Source organism: Monodon monoceros, unplaced genomic scaffold (assembly GCF_005190385.1).
Source record: "Monodon monoceros isolate NGI ecotype Baffin Bay Population unplaced genomic scaffold, NGI_Narwhal_1 Super_Scaffold_21, whole genome shotgun sequence".
NCBI classification, from domain to species: Eukaryota; Metazoa; Chordata; class Mammalia; order Artiodactyla; family Monodontidae; genus Monodon; species Monodon monoceros.
In genome coordinates this window covers 37,097,646-37,115,323 of record NW_021703778.1, presented here as the reverse complement: position 1 = coordinate 37,115,323, position 17,678 = coordinate 37,097,646, and the positions used below count along the sequence as shown (strand labels likewise).

At 44.6% G+C, this 17,678-nt stretch overlaps 1 protein-coding gene and 1 pseudogene across 1 annotated transcript; one reads left to right on the top strand and one right to left on the bottom strand.

Moving 5' to 3' along the window:
• The first annotated feature begins 111 nt into the window (after nucleotides 1–111).
• GDPGP1 (GDP-D-glucose phosphorylase 1) lies at nucleotides 112–15,901 on the top strand. The gene is made up of 3 exons (XM_029237688.1): nucleotides 112–489; nucleotides 13,245–13,301; nucleotides 14,399–15,901. The coding sequence occupies exon 3, from the start codon at nucleotides 14,408–14,410 to the stop codon at nucleotides 15,566–15,568; it is 1,161 nt and encodes a 386-aa protein (XP_029093521.1). The 5' UTR covers nucleotides 112–489; nucleotides 13,245–13,301; nucleotides 14,399–14,407; the 3' UTR covers nucleotides 15,569–15,901.
• Nucleotides 2,118–2,572, bottom strand: LOC114904161 (annotated as a pseudogene).
• Nucleotides 15,902–17,678: the final 1,777 nt, after the last annotated feature.

Genomic DNA, 17,678 nt, shown 5'->3' with positions numbered 1-17,678 from the left:
CGGGGCCCGCGGCGGGGCCGGACGCTCCAGGGCGGAGCCCAGGCCGCACGACCCCGCCTCCTGGATGGGCGGGACGGGCCGCGCCGCGTGCCTGCGTGCAGGTTGCGCAGGCGTTAAGGGTGCCACGACCTCGCTATGGCCTCCGCAGGATTTCGGGGGAAGGCGAGCGTGTTCGCCTCACCTGCATTGCGTGGCGGCGGGGGCGGGGCGGCTTTGTGTGGAGACCGGTAAGGGGCATTAGGGAAGCGTTTAGAGCAAGGGTAACCGAGAAACCTCGTGACTCGCTGAGTGGCCCGAGGCGGTCGGCTGCCCCTCTGCCCAACGAGGGCTCTTCCACCCAGACGTTACCACCGATCACCTGCCGTACGTGTTGCAACCCTCATACCACCTCTCCAGAAATAACCATAACCTTTCTGCCTACTGAGGCCGTTTATTGAGGGCCCACTGAAACGCTCTGCATAGCTTCAATTCTTACAACAGTTCTGCAAGGTAAGTTACCGTTTTACAAATTTGGAAATGCAGAGGCTCAGGAGAGTTCAGTGACTTGTCTAGACTCGGTCATTTACAAAGCCGTCTCTCCAGTCTAAGGCTCTTTTCAAGAATCCACCCTGCTGTACTCATTCCAGCCTACATGCTGTCCTCTGACCCCACCCTGCCCCAGACTGCATGCTGGGCGAGGCAGCTGACCTGTTTGCTCTTGTCCCCTCTCAACTCCTAGGACAATGCTTGACACATGGTAGGCTTTCAATATTTATTGGATGTATGCATGAATGAATTAACCTACACTGTTCCAAAAGGTGAGAATCACAAGCTACTGTGTGGAGGAGGTGGAGGTGCGGTTAATTTTTTTTTTCCACATCTTTATTGGAGTATAATTGCTTTACATTGTTGTGTTAGTTGCTGCTGTATAACAAAGTGAATCAGCTATATGTATACATATATCCCTATATCCCCTCCCTCTTGCATCTCCCTCCCACCCTCCCTATCCCACCCCTCTAGGTGGTCACAAAACACCGAGCTGATCTCCCTGTGGGATGCGGCTGCTTCCCACTAGCTATCTATTTTACATTTGGTAGTGCATATATGTCCATGCCACTCTCTCAGTTCGTCCCAGCTTACCCTTTCCCCTCCCCGTGTCCTCAAGTCCATTCTCTACGTCTATGTCTTTATTCCTGTCCTGCCCCTAGGTTCTTCAGAACCATTTTTTTTTAAGATTCTATATATATGTATCAGCATACGGTATTTGTTTTTCTCTTTCTGACTTATTTCACTCTGATAAAAGACTCTAAGTCCACCCACCTCACTACAAATAACTCAATTTCGTTTCTTTTTATGGCTGAGTAATATTCCATGGTGTATATATGCCCATCTTTTTTTTTAATTTATTAATTTTTTTATTTTTGGCTGCATTGGCTCCTTTATTGCTGTGCATGGGCTTTCTCTAGTGGTGGCGAGCGGGGGCTACTCTTCGTTGTGGTGCGCGGCCTTCTCGCTGTGGTGGCTTCTCTTGTTGCGGAGCACGGGCTCTAGGTGCATGGGCTTCAGTAGTTGTGCCATGTGGGCTCAGTAGCTGTGGCTTGTGGGCTCTAGAGTGCAGGCTCAGTAGTTGTGACGCACAGGCTTAGTTGCTCTGTGGCATGTGGGATCTTCCCAGACCAGGGCATGAACCCATGTCCCCTGCATTGGCAGGCAGACTCCTAACCATTGTGCCACCAGGGAAGCCCATGCCACATCTTCTTTATCCATTCATCCATCAATGGACACTTAGGTTGCTTTCCATGTCGTGGCTATTGTAAATAGTGCTGCAGGGAACATTGTGGTACATGACTCCTTTTGAATTATGGTTCTCTCGGTATTTGCCCAGTAGTGGGATTGCTGGGTCATATGGTAGTTCTATTTACTTTTTTAAGGAACCTCCATACTGTTCTCCATAGTGGCTGTATCAATTTACATTCCCACCAGCAGTGCAGGAGGGTTCCCTTTTACCCACACCCTCTCCAGCATTTATTGTTTGTTTGTTTGTTTAATTCAAACCTATATTTGCAGTTTCTGAAATGCTGATCCATAGACCACTCTCTTGTTACACATGTGCACCAACGGAAAAGCAAAGAGAACCCCGGTCATCCCATGAGAGGAACAGCTCCTCATCCAGCAGCCTTCAGAAGGCTACACGTGCAGTCCCTGCGCCCGTCCAGGTGGCGATGCAATAAATACACAGCTCGCCCTGCTCACCTCGGTCCAGCCAGGCCTGCCACTACCTGTTGTAGGCCTGCTCCTTTTTGGACTTCTCCAGGGCCTTGTCCATGGTCTTCTCGTTCTCCCCTCAACATTTGGGGCAGTACCACTTGCCCTTGGGTTTATGGTTCAGCCCCACGCAGGAGAAGTGGAACCACTCGATGGGGCACTCGTCATTGTCACAGCCGATCATCTCTCCATAGGAGACCTGATTGCACAGACAGTACGTGGGCTCGTTCAGGTCAATGGGAAGGTCCACAGGGGATGCTTCCCTCTCGGCTTTGACCTTGGAGTGTTTCTTCTTCTTGGAGGCCTTTGCCTTTTTCTCTGTAGATTTTTTGATGATGGCCATTCTGACCCGTGTGAGGTGATACCTCATTGTAGTTTGATTTGCATTTCTCTAATGATTAGTGATATTGAGCATCCTTTCATATGTTTGTTGGCAATCTGTATATCTTCTTTGGAGAAATGTCTGTTTAGGTCTTCTGCCCATTTTTGCATTGGGTTGTTTGTTTTTTTGATACTGAGCTACATGAGCTGCTTGTATATTTTGGAGGTTAATCCTTTGTCAGTTGCTTCACTTGCAAATATTTTCTCCCATTCTGAGGGTTGTCTTTTTGTCTTGTTTATGGTTTCCCTTGCTGTGCATAAGCTTTTAAGTTTCATTAGGTCTCGTATGTTTATTTTTGTTTTTACTTCCATTTCTCTAGGGGATGGGTCAAAAAGGGTCTTGCTATGATTTATGTCATAGAGTGTTCTGCCTGTATTTTCCCCTAAGAGTTTTATAGTGTCTGGCCTTATATTTAGGTCTTTAATCTACTTGAGGTTATTTTTGTGTATGGTGTTAGGAAGTGTTCTAATTTCATTCTTTTACATGTAGTTGTCCAGTTTTCCCAGGACCACTTATTGAAGAGACTGTCTTTTCTCCATTGTATATTCTTGCCTCCTTTATCAAAGATAAGGTGACCATATGTGCATGAGTTTATCTCTGGGCTTTTTATCCTGTTCCATTGATCTATATTTTTGTTTTTGTGCCAGTACCATACTGTCTTGATTACTGTAGCTTTGTAGTATAATCTGAAGTCAGGGACCCTGATTCCTCCAGCTCCATTTTTCTTTCTCAAGATTGCTTTGGCTTTTCAGGGTCTTTTGTGTTTCCATACAAATTGTGAAATTTTTTGTTCTAGTTCTGTGAAAAATGCCATTGGTAGTTTGAGGGATTGCATTGAATCTGTAGATTGCTTTGGGTAGTATAGCCATTTTCACAGTGTTGATTCGTCCAATCCAAGAACATGGTATATCTCTCCATCTGTTTGTTTGTATCATCTTTAATTTCTTTCATCAGTGTCTTATAGTTTTTTGTCTCCTTAGGTAGGTTTATTCCTAGGTATTTTATTCTTTTTGTTGCAGTGGTAAATGGGAGTGTTTACTTAATTTCTCTTTCTGATCTTTTGTTGTTAATGTATAGGAATGCAAGAGATTTCTGTGCATTAATTTTGTATCCTGCCACTTTACCAAATTCATTGATTAATTCTAGTAGTTTTCTGGTAGCATCTTTAGGATTCTCTATGTAAAGTGTCATGTCATCTGCAAACAGTGACAGTTTTACTTTTTCTTTTCCAATTTGGATTCCTTTTATTTCTTTTTCTTCTCTGATTGCTGTGGCTAAAACTTCCAAAACTATGTTGAATACTAGTAGTGAGAGTGGGCAACCTTGTCTTGTTCCTGATCTTAGTGAAAATGGTTTCAGTTTTTCACCATTGAGAACAATGTTGGCTGTGGGTTTGTCATATATGGCCTTTATTATGTTGAGGTAAGTTCCCTCTGTGCCTACTTTCTGGAGAATTTTTATCATAAATGGGTATTGAATTTTGTCAATAGCTTCTTCTGCATCTGTTGAGATTATCATATGATTTTTATCCTTCAGTTTATTAATATGGTGTATCACATTGATTGATTTGCGTATATTGAAGAATCCTTGCATTCCTGGGATAAACCCCACTTGATCATGGTGTATGATCCTTTTAATGTACTGCTGGATTCTGTTTGCTAGTATTTTGTTGAGGATTTTTGCATCTGTGTTCACCAGTGATATTGACCTGTAGTTTTCTTTTTTTGTGACATCTTTGTCTGGTTTTGGTATCAGGGTGATGGTGGCCTCGTAGAATGAGTTTGGGAGTGTTCCTCCCTTTGCTATACTTTGGAAGAGTTTTAGAAGGATAAGTGTTAGCTCTTCTCTAAACGTTTGATAGAATTCACCTGTGAATCCATCAGGTCCTGCACTTTTGTTTGTTTGAAAATTTTTAATCACAGTCTCAATTTCAGTGCTTGTGATTGGTCTGTTTATATTTTCTATTTCTTCCTGGTTCACTCTTGGAAGGTTGTGCTTTTCTAAGAATTTGTCCATTTCTTCCAGGTTGTCCATTTTATTGGCATATAGTTGCTTGTAGTAATCTTTCATGATCCTTTGTATTTCTGCAGTATCAGTTGTTACTTCTCCTTTTTCATTTCTAATTCTGTTGATTTGAGTCTTCTCCCTTTTTTTCTTGATGAGTGTGGCTAATGGTTATCAGTTTTGTTTATCTTCTCAAAGAACCAGCTTTTACTTTCATTGATCTTTGCTGTCATTTCCTTTATTTCTTTTTCCTTTATTTCTCATCTGATCTTTATGATTTCTTTCCTTTTGCTAACTTTGGGGTTTTTTTGTTCTTCTCTCTCTAATTGCTTTAGGTGTAAGGTTAGGTTGTTTATTTGAGATTTTTCTTGTTTCTTGAGGTAGGATTGTATTGCTGTAAACTTCCCTCTTAAAACTGCTTTTGCTGCATCCCATAGGTTTTGGGTTGTCATGTTTCCATTGTCATTTGTTTCTAGGTATTTTTTGATTTCCTCTGATTTCTTCAGTGATTTCTTGGTTATTTAGTATTGTTTAGTCTCCATGTGTTTGTATTTTTTACAGTTTTTTTCCTGTAATTGATATCTAGCCTCATAGCGTTGTGGTCAGAAAAGATGCTTGATAGATACGATTTCAGTTTTCTTAAATGTACCAAGACTTGATTTGTGACCCAGATATGATCTATCCTAGAGAATGTTCCATGAGCACTTGAGAAGAAAGTGTATTCTGTTGTTTTTGGATGGAATGTCCTATAAATATCAATTAAGTCCATCTTGTTTAATGTATCATTTAAAGCTTGTGTTTCCTTATTTATTTTCATTTTGACTGATGTGTCCATTGGTGAAAGTGGGGTGTTAAAGTTCCCTACTATTTTTGTGTTACTGTCAATTTCCCCTTTTATGGCTGTTAGATTTGCCTTATGTATTGAGGTGCTCCTATGTTGGGTGCATAAATATTTACAATTGTTATATCTTCTTCTTGGATTGATCCCTTGATCATTATGTAGTGTCCTTTTTTGTCTCTTGTAATAGTCTTTATTTTAAAGTCTGTTTTGTCTAATATGAGAATTGCTACTCCAGCTTTCTTTTGATTTCCATTTGCATGGAATATCTTTTTCCATTCCCTCACTTTCAGTCTGTATGTGTCCCTGGGTCTGAAGTGGGTCTCTTGTAGACAGCATATGTACGGGTCTTGTTTTTGTATCCATTGAGCCAGTCTGTGTCTTTTGGTTGGAGCATTTAATCCATATACATTTAAGGTAATTATCAATATGTATGTTCCTATTCCCATTTTCTCAATTGTTTTGGGTTTGTTATTGTAGGTCTTTTCCTTCTCTTGTGTTTCCTGCCTAGAGAAGTTCCTTTAGCATTTGTTTTAAAGCTGGTTTGGTGGTGCTGAATTCTCGTAGCTTTTGCTTGTCTGTAAAGGTTTTTTTTTGGGTTCGCGGGCCTGTCACTGTTGTGGCCTCTCCCGTTGCGGAACACAGGCTCCGAACGTGCAGGCTCAGCGGCCATGGCTCACGGGTCCAGCCGCTCCGCAGCATGTGGGATCTTCCTGGACCGGGTCACGAACCCGTGTCCCCTGCATCAGCAGGTGGACTCTCAACAACTGCGCCACCAGGGAAGCCCAGTGTAAAGGTTTTAATTTTTCTTTCGAATCTGAATGAGATCCTTGCTGGGTAGAGTAATCTTGGTTGTAGGTTTTTCCCTTTCATCACTTTAAATATGTCCTGCCACTCCCTTCTGGCTTGCAGAGTTTCTGCTGAAAGATCAGCTGTTAACTTTATGGAGATTCCCTTCTGTTATTTGTTGCTTTTCCCTTGCTGCTTTTAATATTTTTTCTTTGTATTTAATTTTTGATAGTTTGATTAATATGTGTCTTGGCATGTTTCTCCTTGGATTTATCCTGTATGGGACTCTCTGCGCTTCCTGGACTTGATTGACTCTTTCCTTTCCCATACTGGGGACGTTTTCAACTATAATCTCTTCAAATATTTTCTCAGACCCTTTCTTTTTCTCTTCTTCTTCTGGGACCCCTATAATTCTAACGTTGGTGAGTTTAATGTTGTCTCTGAGGTCTCTGAGGCTGTCCTCAATTCTTTTCATTCTTTTTTCTTTATTCTGCTCTGTGGTAGTTATTTCCACTATTTTATCTTCCAGGTCACTTATCCGTTCTTCTGCCTCAGTTATTCTGCTATTGATTCCTTCTAGAGAATTTTTTATTTCATTTTTTGTGTTGTTCATCATTGTTTGTTTGCTCTTTAGTTCTTCTAGGTCCTTGTTAAATGTTTCTTGTATTTTCTCCATTCTATTTCCAAGATTTTGGATCATCTTTACTGTCATGACTCTGAATTCTTTTTCAGGTAAATTGCCTATTTCCTCTTCATTTGTTTGGTCTGGTGGGTTTTTACCTTGCTCCTTCGTCTGCTGCATATTTCTCTGTCTTCTCATTTTGCTTAACTTACTGTGTTTGGGGTCTCCTTTTCGCAGGTTGCATGTTTGTAGTTCCTGTTGTTTTTGGTGTCTGCCCCCAGTGGGTAGGGTTGGTTCAGTGGGTTGTGTAGGCTTCCTGGTGGAGGGGACTGGTGGATGAGGTTGGATCTTGTCCTTCTGGTGAGCAGGACCATGTCCAGTGTTGTGTTTTGGGGTGTCTGTGAACTTAGTATGATTTTAGGCAGCCTCTCTGCTAATGGGTGGGGTTGTGTTCCTGTCTTGCTAGTTGTTTGGCATGGGGTGTCCAGCACTGGAGCTTGCTAGTCGTTCAGTGGATCTGGGTGTTAGTGTTGAGATGAAGTTCTCTGGGAGAGCTCCCGCCGATTGATATTACATGGGGCCAGGAGGTCTCTGGTGGTCTAGTGTCCCGAACTCAGCTCTCCCACCTCAGAGGCTCCGGTCTGGTAGCCGGCTGGAGCACCAAGACCCTTTCTGCCACATGGCCAGGTATGTGGGGAGTTTTTTGCCTTTTGGGAAGTCTGAGGTCTTCTGCCAGCATTCAGTAGGTGTTCTGTAGGAGTTGTTCCACATGTAGATGTACTTTTGATGTATTTGTGGGGATGAAGGTGTTCTCCGTGTCTTACTCCTCCTCCACCATCTTGAGGGTACTCTCTGATCCATGTCTGAAGCTTCCAGTTCTGAAGCTTTGACAGCATTTCCTTCCCTCCATTCACAGCCACGTTTCTCTGCTAGCCTGTTGTTGGCAGGAGCCAGTTCCTCACAAGCTGGTGGAGTGAGCAGGTCACTTCCTCACTGCTTGTTGGCTGGAAGTCTCAATCAATTCTTTGCCATTTGAGTCTTTCCATAAGGTACCTTACACATGGCAGGTGGCTTCCATGTATATATGTCTCTGCAGATTCTCTCCCTGGTAGGCTGCTCTCGCACCAGCGTTCGCTGCCAGTCATGGAACTTCCAGAAGCTGAGGAGGCATGCTCCGAGGTTAATTATCTTTTATTGTTGTTTGTTTTCAGCTTTAATGAGGTATAATTTTTTTTATACAAATTTATTTATTTATTTATTTATTTATTTTTGGTTGCCTTGGGTCTTCGTTGCAGTGCATGGGCTTCTCATTGTGGTGGCTTCTCTTGTCGTGGAGCTCGGGCTCTAGGCGTGTGGGCCTCAGTAATTGTGGCTCATGGGCTCTAGAGTGCAGGCTCAGTAGTTGTGGTGCACAGGCTTCGTTGTTCCACGGCATGTGGGATGTTCCCAGACCAGGGCTCAAACCCGTGTCCCCTGCATTGGCAGGTGGATTCTTAACCACTGTGCCACCAGGGAAGTCCATAAATTATTAAATAGTTATTCTGAGTCATCCAGCAGTCCCTGGTAAGTCTGGTTAGCATATTGTCCTTCCTGTGCCCGATTAACCCTTGACACAGTGATAAAACTGAGTGGCTGATTTAAAAATAACTCGTAGTGCTATTTTTAAACAAAACAATTATTTTGTTTCTTGGTTGGGTCTTTCAAAGGTTTGTTCATTGATCATTTTTTTATTAAAGTACCCTCCCTTGGATTTGTGAATTCTAACTTTTTTTTGTTTTCCAAGACATTTCATTCCCTGCTTGTAATATTATTTCCCTCTTCCTCTTTTCCTTGAGACATTGCGTAGGATGGCCACACAGGGTTTGTCTGACGCGGTGATATTTGTTGTTTGATGTTTGAGACCTCAATGAGCCAGGCATGTGAAGAATACCTGGGAGGAGGGTATTTTAGGCTGAGAGAACATAAATCACCAAGGCCCTGAGCAGGAGCAAGTTTTGGAAGAGTGAGCAGCAGAGTAGGCCAGGGGAAGAGTGGTCTGGGAGGAGGTAAGAGGGGGAGGCACCGCTAAGCCTTGAGAGCCCGGAGGCCATGCTGAGGAAATGGACTTTGTTCTAGGGGCTCAAGGTTACATCCCTAGCGAATGGAAGAGCCAGAATTCAAACACCTTGTCAGCCTCCAAAACCACATCTCTCACCTTCCTGCCAGGATGATACTGACTACACAGGCTTGTTGTGAGGGTCACCTGAGTGCACTTGGAAAGCCCCCAACCCATGCCTTGCACAACATAGACATGCGAACAGTGTGCCCTTTCTCCTGGTTTTCCTATGTAGGTTCAGTCCTGTTGTGTGGTCACTATGATTTGTCACTTTCAAGTATTCCTCTTTATTCCTAGGTATTGTTTTTGCCCCCTAGTTCACTTGAATATAAATACAACCATACCCACTTTCTTTTTTTTTTTTTTCTTTTTGCGGTACGCGGGCCTCTCACTGCTGTGGCCTCTCCTGCTGTGGAGCACAGACTCCGGACGCACAGGCTCAGCGGCCATGGCTCACGGGCCCAGCCGCTCTGCGGCATGTGGGATCTTCCCGGACCAGGGCACGAACCCGTGTCCCCTGCATCGGCAGGCGGACCCTCAACCACTGCGCCATCAGGGAAGCCCCATACCCACCTTCTATTGATTCTATTGACTGATATGTCTTTACTCATATTTTTAGCCTTTTGGTATCATCTTGGCCCTAGGTCCTTGGTCCTAGCCCCTGGCTTTTAATGTTACTCCAAATTTGTATCTAGCCCAGACCTTACCCTTAACCTCCAGGTTTGAATGTCCTACTGCCTACACCACTTTTCTTAGATGCCCAGGCTGCCTCTCAGGGTCAATAATCAAAACTGAACTCTTGGTCTCTCCCTTCCTCTAGTCAACCTATTCTCACCGCACCTCCGCAGCATCTCCATCTCTGTAAATGCCACTGCAGTGCCTAGTTCCTGATGCCGAGTCACTCCCAGCTCTTCCTTTTCTGTCAGTCCCCATAGTCAGCCTGTCAGCAGGCCCTGTTGGTTCAGCCTTCAAAACATGACCCATATCCCCAGCTCCTTTGTCTCTGTTGCCATCTGTGTTGTCCAGTCGCCCTCACTGCTCACCTGGCCACCAGAGTGGCCTCCAAAGTGATCTCTGCTTCCCCTTTGCTCCCCTACAATCTATTTTCCACACAACAGTTAGAAAAAAATTTATAAAATACCAGACAATCCTTATACTTAGAACCTGCCAGTGATTTCTTACTCCGTTTAGAATAAAATCCAAGTTCCTGACCATGATGCATAAGGCCCTGCAGCTAATCTGGCCCCTGCCTTCCTCTCCAGCCTCATGGGGGAGGCCCTGTCCCTTGTTCGGCCATACCTCAGTAACACTACCTCCTTTCTGTTCCTTGAACAGGCCACCCACCTGCCCTGCGAGACTTATGGCCTTGGACTTACAGTTTCCTTTGCTTAGAGTACACTTTCCTCAGCTCTTCATTGTAGGCCTCTTCTCATCCTTCCTGTCTTAGTTCAGTTGTCATTTCAGAGGGCCCTGCCCCACCCTCTTGTAGAAGTGGGATGCCCTGATCCCACCCCTTAGTCACCCTCTGTTGTATCATTTGTTTATTTCCCACAAAATGCTATCACCACGGGTAGTTAATATTTTCCTTTTGCTTATCATCTGATTCCACCCCGGGATGTAAGCTCCATAAGGATATGTGTGGACTTTGTTCTCTTTATTTGCTACCATTTCCCCATTGCCTCATACACAGCAGTTACTTCATAACTACTTGGGTTTTGTGGCTCAGCTGAACGTGGAGCAGGGTGCACAGAAGAGGTGGCCCCAGAGTATCAACAGTGGGGATGACGTAGGCATTGATTCTGAATGAATGAATGAATGAATGAGTGAATGAGAGAGTAAGTGAATACTTAGGTTTAGCTCATCAAATGGTTGGATTTCTTAAATCTATTTTGAGACTCACTTAAATTTTTTCAAGTTGTGGTAAAATATACATAACATGGGGCTTCCCTGGTGGCGCAGTGGTTGAGAGTCCGCCTGCCGATGCAGGGGACACAGGTTCGTGCCCCGGTCCGGGAGGATCCCACATGCTGCGGAGCGGCTGAGCCCATGAGCCATGGCCGCTGAGCCTGTGCATCTGGAGCCTGTGCTCCGCAATGGGAGAGGCCACAACAATGAGAGGCCTGCGTACCACAAAAAAAAAAATAATAATAATAATACATAACATGAAATTTACCGTCTTGATATTTTAAAAGTTGTAATTAAGAAACATGTAGCAGGGGCTTCCCTGGTGGCACAGTGGTTGAGAGTCCGCCTGCCGATGCAGGGGACACAGGTTCGTGCCCTGGTCCGGGAGGATCCCACATGCCACGGAGCGGCTGGGCCCGTGAGCCATGGCCGCTGAGCCTGCGCGTTCGGAGCCTGTGCTCCACAACAGGAGAGGCCACAACAGTGAGAGGCCCGCGTACCTCAGGAAAAAAAAAAACAAAACAAACACGTAGCAGGGCTTCCCTGGTGGCGCAGTGGTTTAGAATCTGACTGCCAATGCAGGGGACACGGGTTCGAGCCCTGGTGTGGGAAGATCCCACATGCCGCAGAGCAACTAGGCCCATGAGCCACAACTACTGAGCCTGCGCATCTGGAGCCTGTGCTCTGCAACAAGAGAGGCCGCGACAGTGAGGCCCGCGCACCGCGATGAAGAGTGGCCCCCACTGGCCACAACTAGAGAAAGCCCTCGCACAGAAAACGAAGACCCAACACAGCCAAAAATAAATTAATTAATTTAAAAAAATTCCTCCATAAACATACCACTAAGCTTTAAAAAAATAAAAATAAAATAAAATAAATAAAAAACACGTAGCATAGGGACTTCCCTGGTGGCTCAGTGGTTAAGAATCCGCCTGCCAATGCAGGAGACACGGGTTTGAGCCCTGGTCTGGGAAGATCCCACATGCCGCAGAGCAACTAAGCCCATGCGCCACAACTACTGAGCCTGTGATCTAGAGCCTGTGAGCCACAACTACTGAAGCCCGCTCGCCTAGAGTCCATGCTCGTCAACAAGAGAAGCCATTGCAGTGAGAAGCCCATGCACCACAACGAAGAGTAGCCCCTGCCCACCGCAACTAGAGAAAACCCGTGCGCACCAACAAAGACCCAACGCAGCCAAATATAAATAAATAAATTTATTTATTTATTTTAAAAAAATATGGCAGTCTTCAAAAGTTAAAAAAAAAACAACATGTAGCATAAAATTTAACACCTTAACCATTTCTGAGTGTATAGTTCAGTAGTGTTAAATATATTCACATTGTTTGGTAGCCAATCTCCAGACCTCTTTCCTTCTTGCAAACTGAAACTGTATGCCCATTAAACAACAAACAATTCCTCATTTTCTCCTCCCGCCAGCCCTTGGGAACCACCATTCTACTTTCTGTCTCTATGAATTCGAGCACTTTAGGTCCCTTATATAAGTGGACTCATACAATATTTGTCCTTTGGTGACTGGCTTATTTCACTTAGCATAATGTCCTGAAGGTCCATCCGTGTTGTAACATATGTCAGCATTTCGTGCTTTTTAAGGCTGAATAACATTCAGTTGTCTGTATATACTGCATCTTGTTTATCCATTTGTCTATCGATGGATACTTAAGTTGCTTCCACCTTTTGGCTATTGTGAATAATGCTGCTATGAAAGTGGGTGTACAGATATCTCTTTTTGAGACCCTGCTTTTGGTTCTTTTGGATATATACCCCGAAGTGGGATTGCTGGATCATATAGTAATTCTATTTTTAATTTTTTGAGGAGCTGCTGTACTGTTTTCCATAGCAGCTGCATCACTTTACATTCCCACCAGCAGTGCACAAGGGTTCCAATTTCTCCATATCCTTGCCAACACATGTTATTTTCTGTTTTTGATAGTAGCCATCCTAAAGGATGTAAAGTGGTATCTTACTGTGATTTTGATTTGCATTTCCCTAATTAATGATGTTGAGCATCTTTTCATGTGCTTGTTGGACATTTGTGTATCTTTGGAGAAATGTCTTAGGCTCACTTTCAATAGAATAATTAAAGATTTTATGTTTTATTGTCAATATTATGCTTAGCTCGAGTTTAAAAAAAATTTTTTTATTGTGGTAAAAAACGCATAAGATTTACCACCTTAACCATTTCTAAATATGCAATTCAGTAGTGTTAAGTATATTCCCATCGTTGTGCTGCCAGTCTCTAGAACTTTTTCATCTTACAAAACTGAAACTCTATACTCATTAAACTCAACTTGACTTTTAATGTTGTTTTGTATGTTCTTTGTCTTTCTGTTTTACTAATATGAAGTTTCTGGAGCAGCAGAGCTGAGAGTACCCAAACTTGTACTGAGGCAACTCTACTGAGGTAAGCTTCATTCTGAAGTCCCATCTGGGCCAACAGCAGGTCATCTCCCTGACACTTCTGGGTCCACAGGGCTCCAGGGGCCCAGTGGGAGATGAAGACAGGCACCTATATTCCTGCCTTAAAGGATTGGCCTAGGGCACTTATGATGGGCCATCCTCACCCAAATGGTTCTATGTATGGCCATTTGGAATCACTACACAACAGTGGAAAAGCTGTTCCCATGAAGGAGTGGTCAGCTTTGAAACCTTGGCCATTCTCGTGCACTGGAACACTGGTGCAGTTTTCTGGAGGGCAGTTTGACACCCTATCAAAAGCCTGAGCCATGAGCCTACTCTGACCAGTGGTCTACAAAGATTTTATTTTAAAGGAAAATAAAAACATCTGCAAAGATAGATACACAGGATGTTCATCACAACATTGTATATAATAGTATGAAATTGGCAGCAACCTAAATGTACAGCAGTTAAAGATTTGTTAAAAAATTAAGATCCGGGACTTCCCTGTGGTCCAGTGGTTAAGACTCCACACTCCCAATGCAGGGGACACAGGTTTGATTCCTGGTTGGGGAACTAAGATCCCAGATGCCACATGGCACAGGCAAAAAAAAAAAGTCAAGATCCACCTACATATGAAAATGAGGCTAAATGTAAATTGTGATTTTTCCCTGGGCACTGGAATAAGGGTTGTAATTTATCTTTATTTTTTTAATCCATTAAGAAAGTTTACTCAATATATATAATTTTTAGAAAGAGAAAGAATTTGATTTATATTTTTAATTCAGTAAAAATGTATGCTAATCTGCGGGTGATAATTATGAGTGATTTCTGTGTTTTCAGAATATTTTACCAGAGGCATATATTACTTTTGTAATCAGAGCAAAAAGTAAAGGTTATTTGAAAATAAAAATAGGACAGTTCCCTGGTGGCCTAGTGGTTAGAATTTGGGGCTTTCACTGCCGTGGCCCAGGTTCAGCCCCTGGTCAGGGAACTGATATCCCGCCAGCTGCGTGGCACGGCCAAATAAATAAATAAATAATAAAAATAAAATCTTTGGAAATGGGATAGCATCATGTATTTTTCACCTTATGATTGTTTCAGGTCAGCCCCATGGCTATTCCACATGGTTCAAATGAAACTTCCTATTTGCTACCTCCAAACAGTGAGGACTGGGGAGGGCACGGCATTCCTGACTTTGTCTATGGGCAGAAGGAACTCGTGCCAGAAGGGATTCAGTGGCCAAGGAGCGGACCCAGCCTTCTGGACACACTGCCACTGTCTCGCTTTGACTCTGCCCTCTGCTTGGCCTGGAGGCAGCGGATGGAGCTGGGGCTGTTCCGCTACTGTCTGGGGGAGCTGCAGACCCAAATCCTTCCTGGTGCTGTGGGTTTTGTTGCTCAGCTGAATGTGGAGCGAGGTGTGCAAAGAAGGAGCCCCCAGAACATCAGGAGCGTGAGGCAGGCGTTTGACCCTGAACAGTTTAACTTCAACCAGATCCGGCCAGGAGAAGTCCTCTTCCGCTTGCACCGGGAGCCCGATCTCCCTAGTGCTGCTCTCCAGCAAGACGACATCCTCGTGGTGATCAATGTCAGCCCCTTGGAGTGGGGCCACGTGCTGCTGGTGCCCGAGCCCACCCGAGGGCTCCCCCAGCGCCTGCTGCCAGGGGCACTGGAGGCCGGGGTTGAAGCTGTGCTGCTGAGCTCACACCCAGGCTTCCGAGTCGGCTTCAACAGCCTGGGTGGCCTGGCCTCAGTGAACCACCTCCACCTGCATGGCTATTACTTGGCCCACAGACTGCCCGTGGAGGGGGCCCCAAGCAAACCCCTGGATCCTGGGGGCCGTCTGCATCTGCTCCAGGACCTCCCAGCTCCTGGCTTCCTCTTTTACACAAGCGGGCCAGGGCCCGACTTAGAAGCCTTGATAAGCAGGGTATGTCGGGCCACTGACTATCTGGCTGACCACGAGATTGCACATAACTTGTTTGTGACCCGGGGGGCTCCACCTGGAAAGACATCATCTTCCTCAGCCCTCACGGGGGTCCGAGTAATTCTTTGGGCCCGGAAGTCCAGCTTTGGGATAAAGAAAGGCGAGGCCTTCAATGTTGCCCTCTGTGAGCTGGCCGGGCACCTCCCTGTCAAAACGTCCCAGGACTTCAGCAGCCTGACAGAGGCGGCGGCTCTGGCCGTCATCCGAGACTGTCTGCTGCCCCCAGCCCAGGCGGGAGAGGTGCAGGCAGCACTGGTGGCCTTGATAGCCAAGGAGGAGCAGTAATCCTTCCAGAAGTATTTATTTTGTAACCGATCTAAGTCTCTTTCCAGAAAGCTGTCCATCATGATCATGTGGGCACTTTCATGAATGCCTTCTCACCTGTCTCAGCCTAAGGGGAGGGATAAAGAACTGGTAAGTGGTCTCTTTAAGGAGGAGGATACCTTGGAGTAAATCGAATGAATGAGCCCTCATGGATGTATCTGCTGCTTTTCACCTTTCTTCTTAGATAAGCCCCAGGAATGTCAAGCCTATTGTTAAGAAGGGAGTGTGTGCAAGAGTTAACACACTCCTGACTTGTATATGCCAACTTTTCTCTTCCTGTCTTATTAAATCTTAGCAAAGTGATAGTTTATCACTTCCTCTGTTCTTGCCTCTCTGCCTGTTCTCCCTTTGCCCACCACTGAGTTGTATTTCTTCATCCTGTCCCTACACATGTCCCCTCCATCCATATGCCCTATTTATAGCACATTCTTCGCCTACCTGGCCACCTTGAATTTTCCTTCAGCCCCAAAGCTGAGCTGAGTGTTCTTCACATACATCATTTCATGTGAAAACAAGGTGTCCTCACAACTTGAAAGTTGCAGGTCCTCTTAATACCCCTATTTAACAGACGAAGATATGGAGGCTGACACAGGTTTAGTAATTTATCCAAGGTCAGATGGCTCAAAAGTAGTGGAGTCAGGACTGCAACACAGGCAATCAGACACTTGAAGCTGAGCTGGGGCTGTGCATGTGTAAAGTCTCATTGAGATGAAGCAGAATATGCATCACAACCCATTTCATAGAAAATCAGTTTAACATTTAAATTCCTATAAACAGTTTTGGTCACCCTCATGTTTTGGGCACACTGCAGTAATTTCAGCCTAATGCCTCTTTGTGCAAGCCTTTGCAAATATGGGCTCCAATACCATCACTTTATTTTGCTCGCTCACTCTCTGAAGGGAGTGCAGATGACCATTAGAGTTAAGTGGACTTTGTGTGTCGAAGGTGATGAGTCCAAATACCAGGATTTCCCCAGTTTTTCCTTAGGATTAATGTTCAGAGGAAAGCCTTCTCTGGCCCCAAATAAGTTTTTCCACAAAAAGTAAAAGTCAAATAGGTTTTCTTTGTGGTGGTACTTCTTAGCCATGAATACTTTGTGAATCGTCCAGAAGGGGATTTATGGAAGCTTTTTCTGAGCTTGAATATGGAACACTTAGGAGACCCTTTGTATCCAGAGCCCTGGGCTTTGAGCACAGTAGGTAAGTAAGAAGGGACAATCCAGCTCAGGGCCTCTCCACCGCTTTGCTTGCTTTTTGTTTGTTTTATTTTTTGATGGAAGGTCTTTTGTACTAAGGGGTTTTGGACTTGATCTAATGGGAAACCTTGAAGAGTTTTAAATTGGGGAGTAACAAATATGCATTTTAGGGCGAATACTTAAGCTGCAGTGGATGGATGGATGGATGAAGGAAGGAAAAATAGAATAAGGGAATCCAATTAAGAGGCTGCTTAATGGTGGCAATTCAGGCAAGAAATGATGGTTCAGGTACTAGAACAGTGCCTGGAACGTTAAATATCTGTTAAATATGTGCCTGGAACGTTAAATATTTCCATTGGTTCAGAAGCCCCATGGCCAGGGGCTTCTGCACCAATGGAAATATTCTCCTCTTGGGTCTCTGGAGCTTCTGTTATCTGAACGAAGTGTCTGCTGGCCACATCCTATCTCAATATATGCTGCTTGCCTGGAAGCAAGCTCAGCTGGTCCCTCCAGGGCAGGTGAGCCTATCTTAGGGGGAAGACTGGGAGCTTCAGAGCCAACAGTAGAGCCAGCTGAATGATCCAGCCTTCTAAGCAGCTTAGCCTAGCACTCCACATCCATTAAGAGTCAGTGTGGGGTGAGAAGTGGAGTCAGAAAGAGTGAGAAAAATGTGCGTCCTGAAAGGCAAGGGACTCCAAAGCATTTCAAGGAGGGGGTAATAGAGTATCATACACTGAAGGGAGGTCAAGAAATCTATGAATCGGAAAATGTACATGTCTTTTTAGAGGAGCGAAATTTTTTAAGTGTCCTTTAGATTTAGGCACATGGGATAATCTTAAAGTGACAAATTGGGCGGAGTTTGGTGGAGGTGGCAAT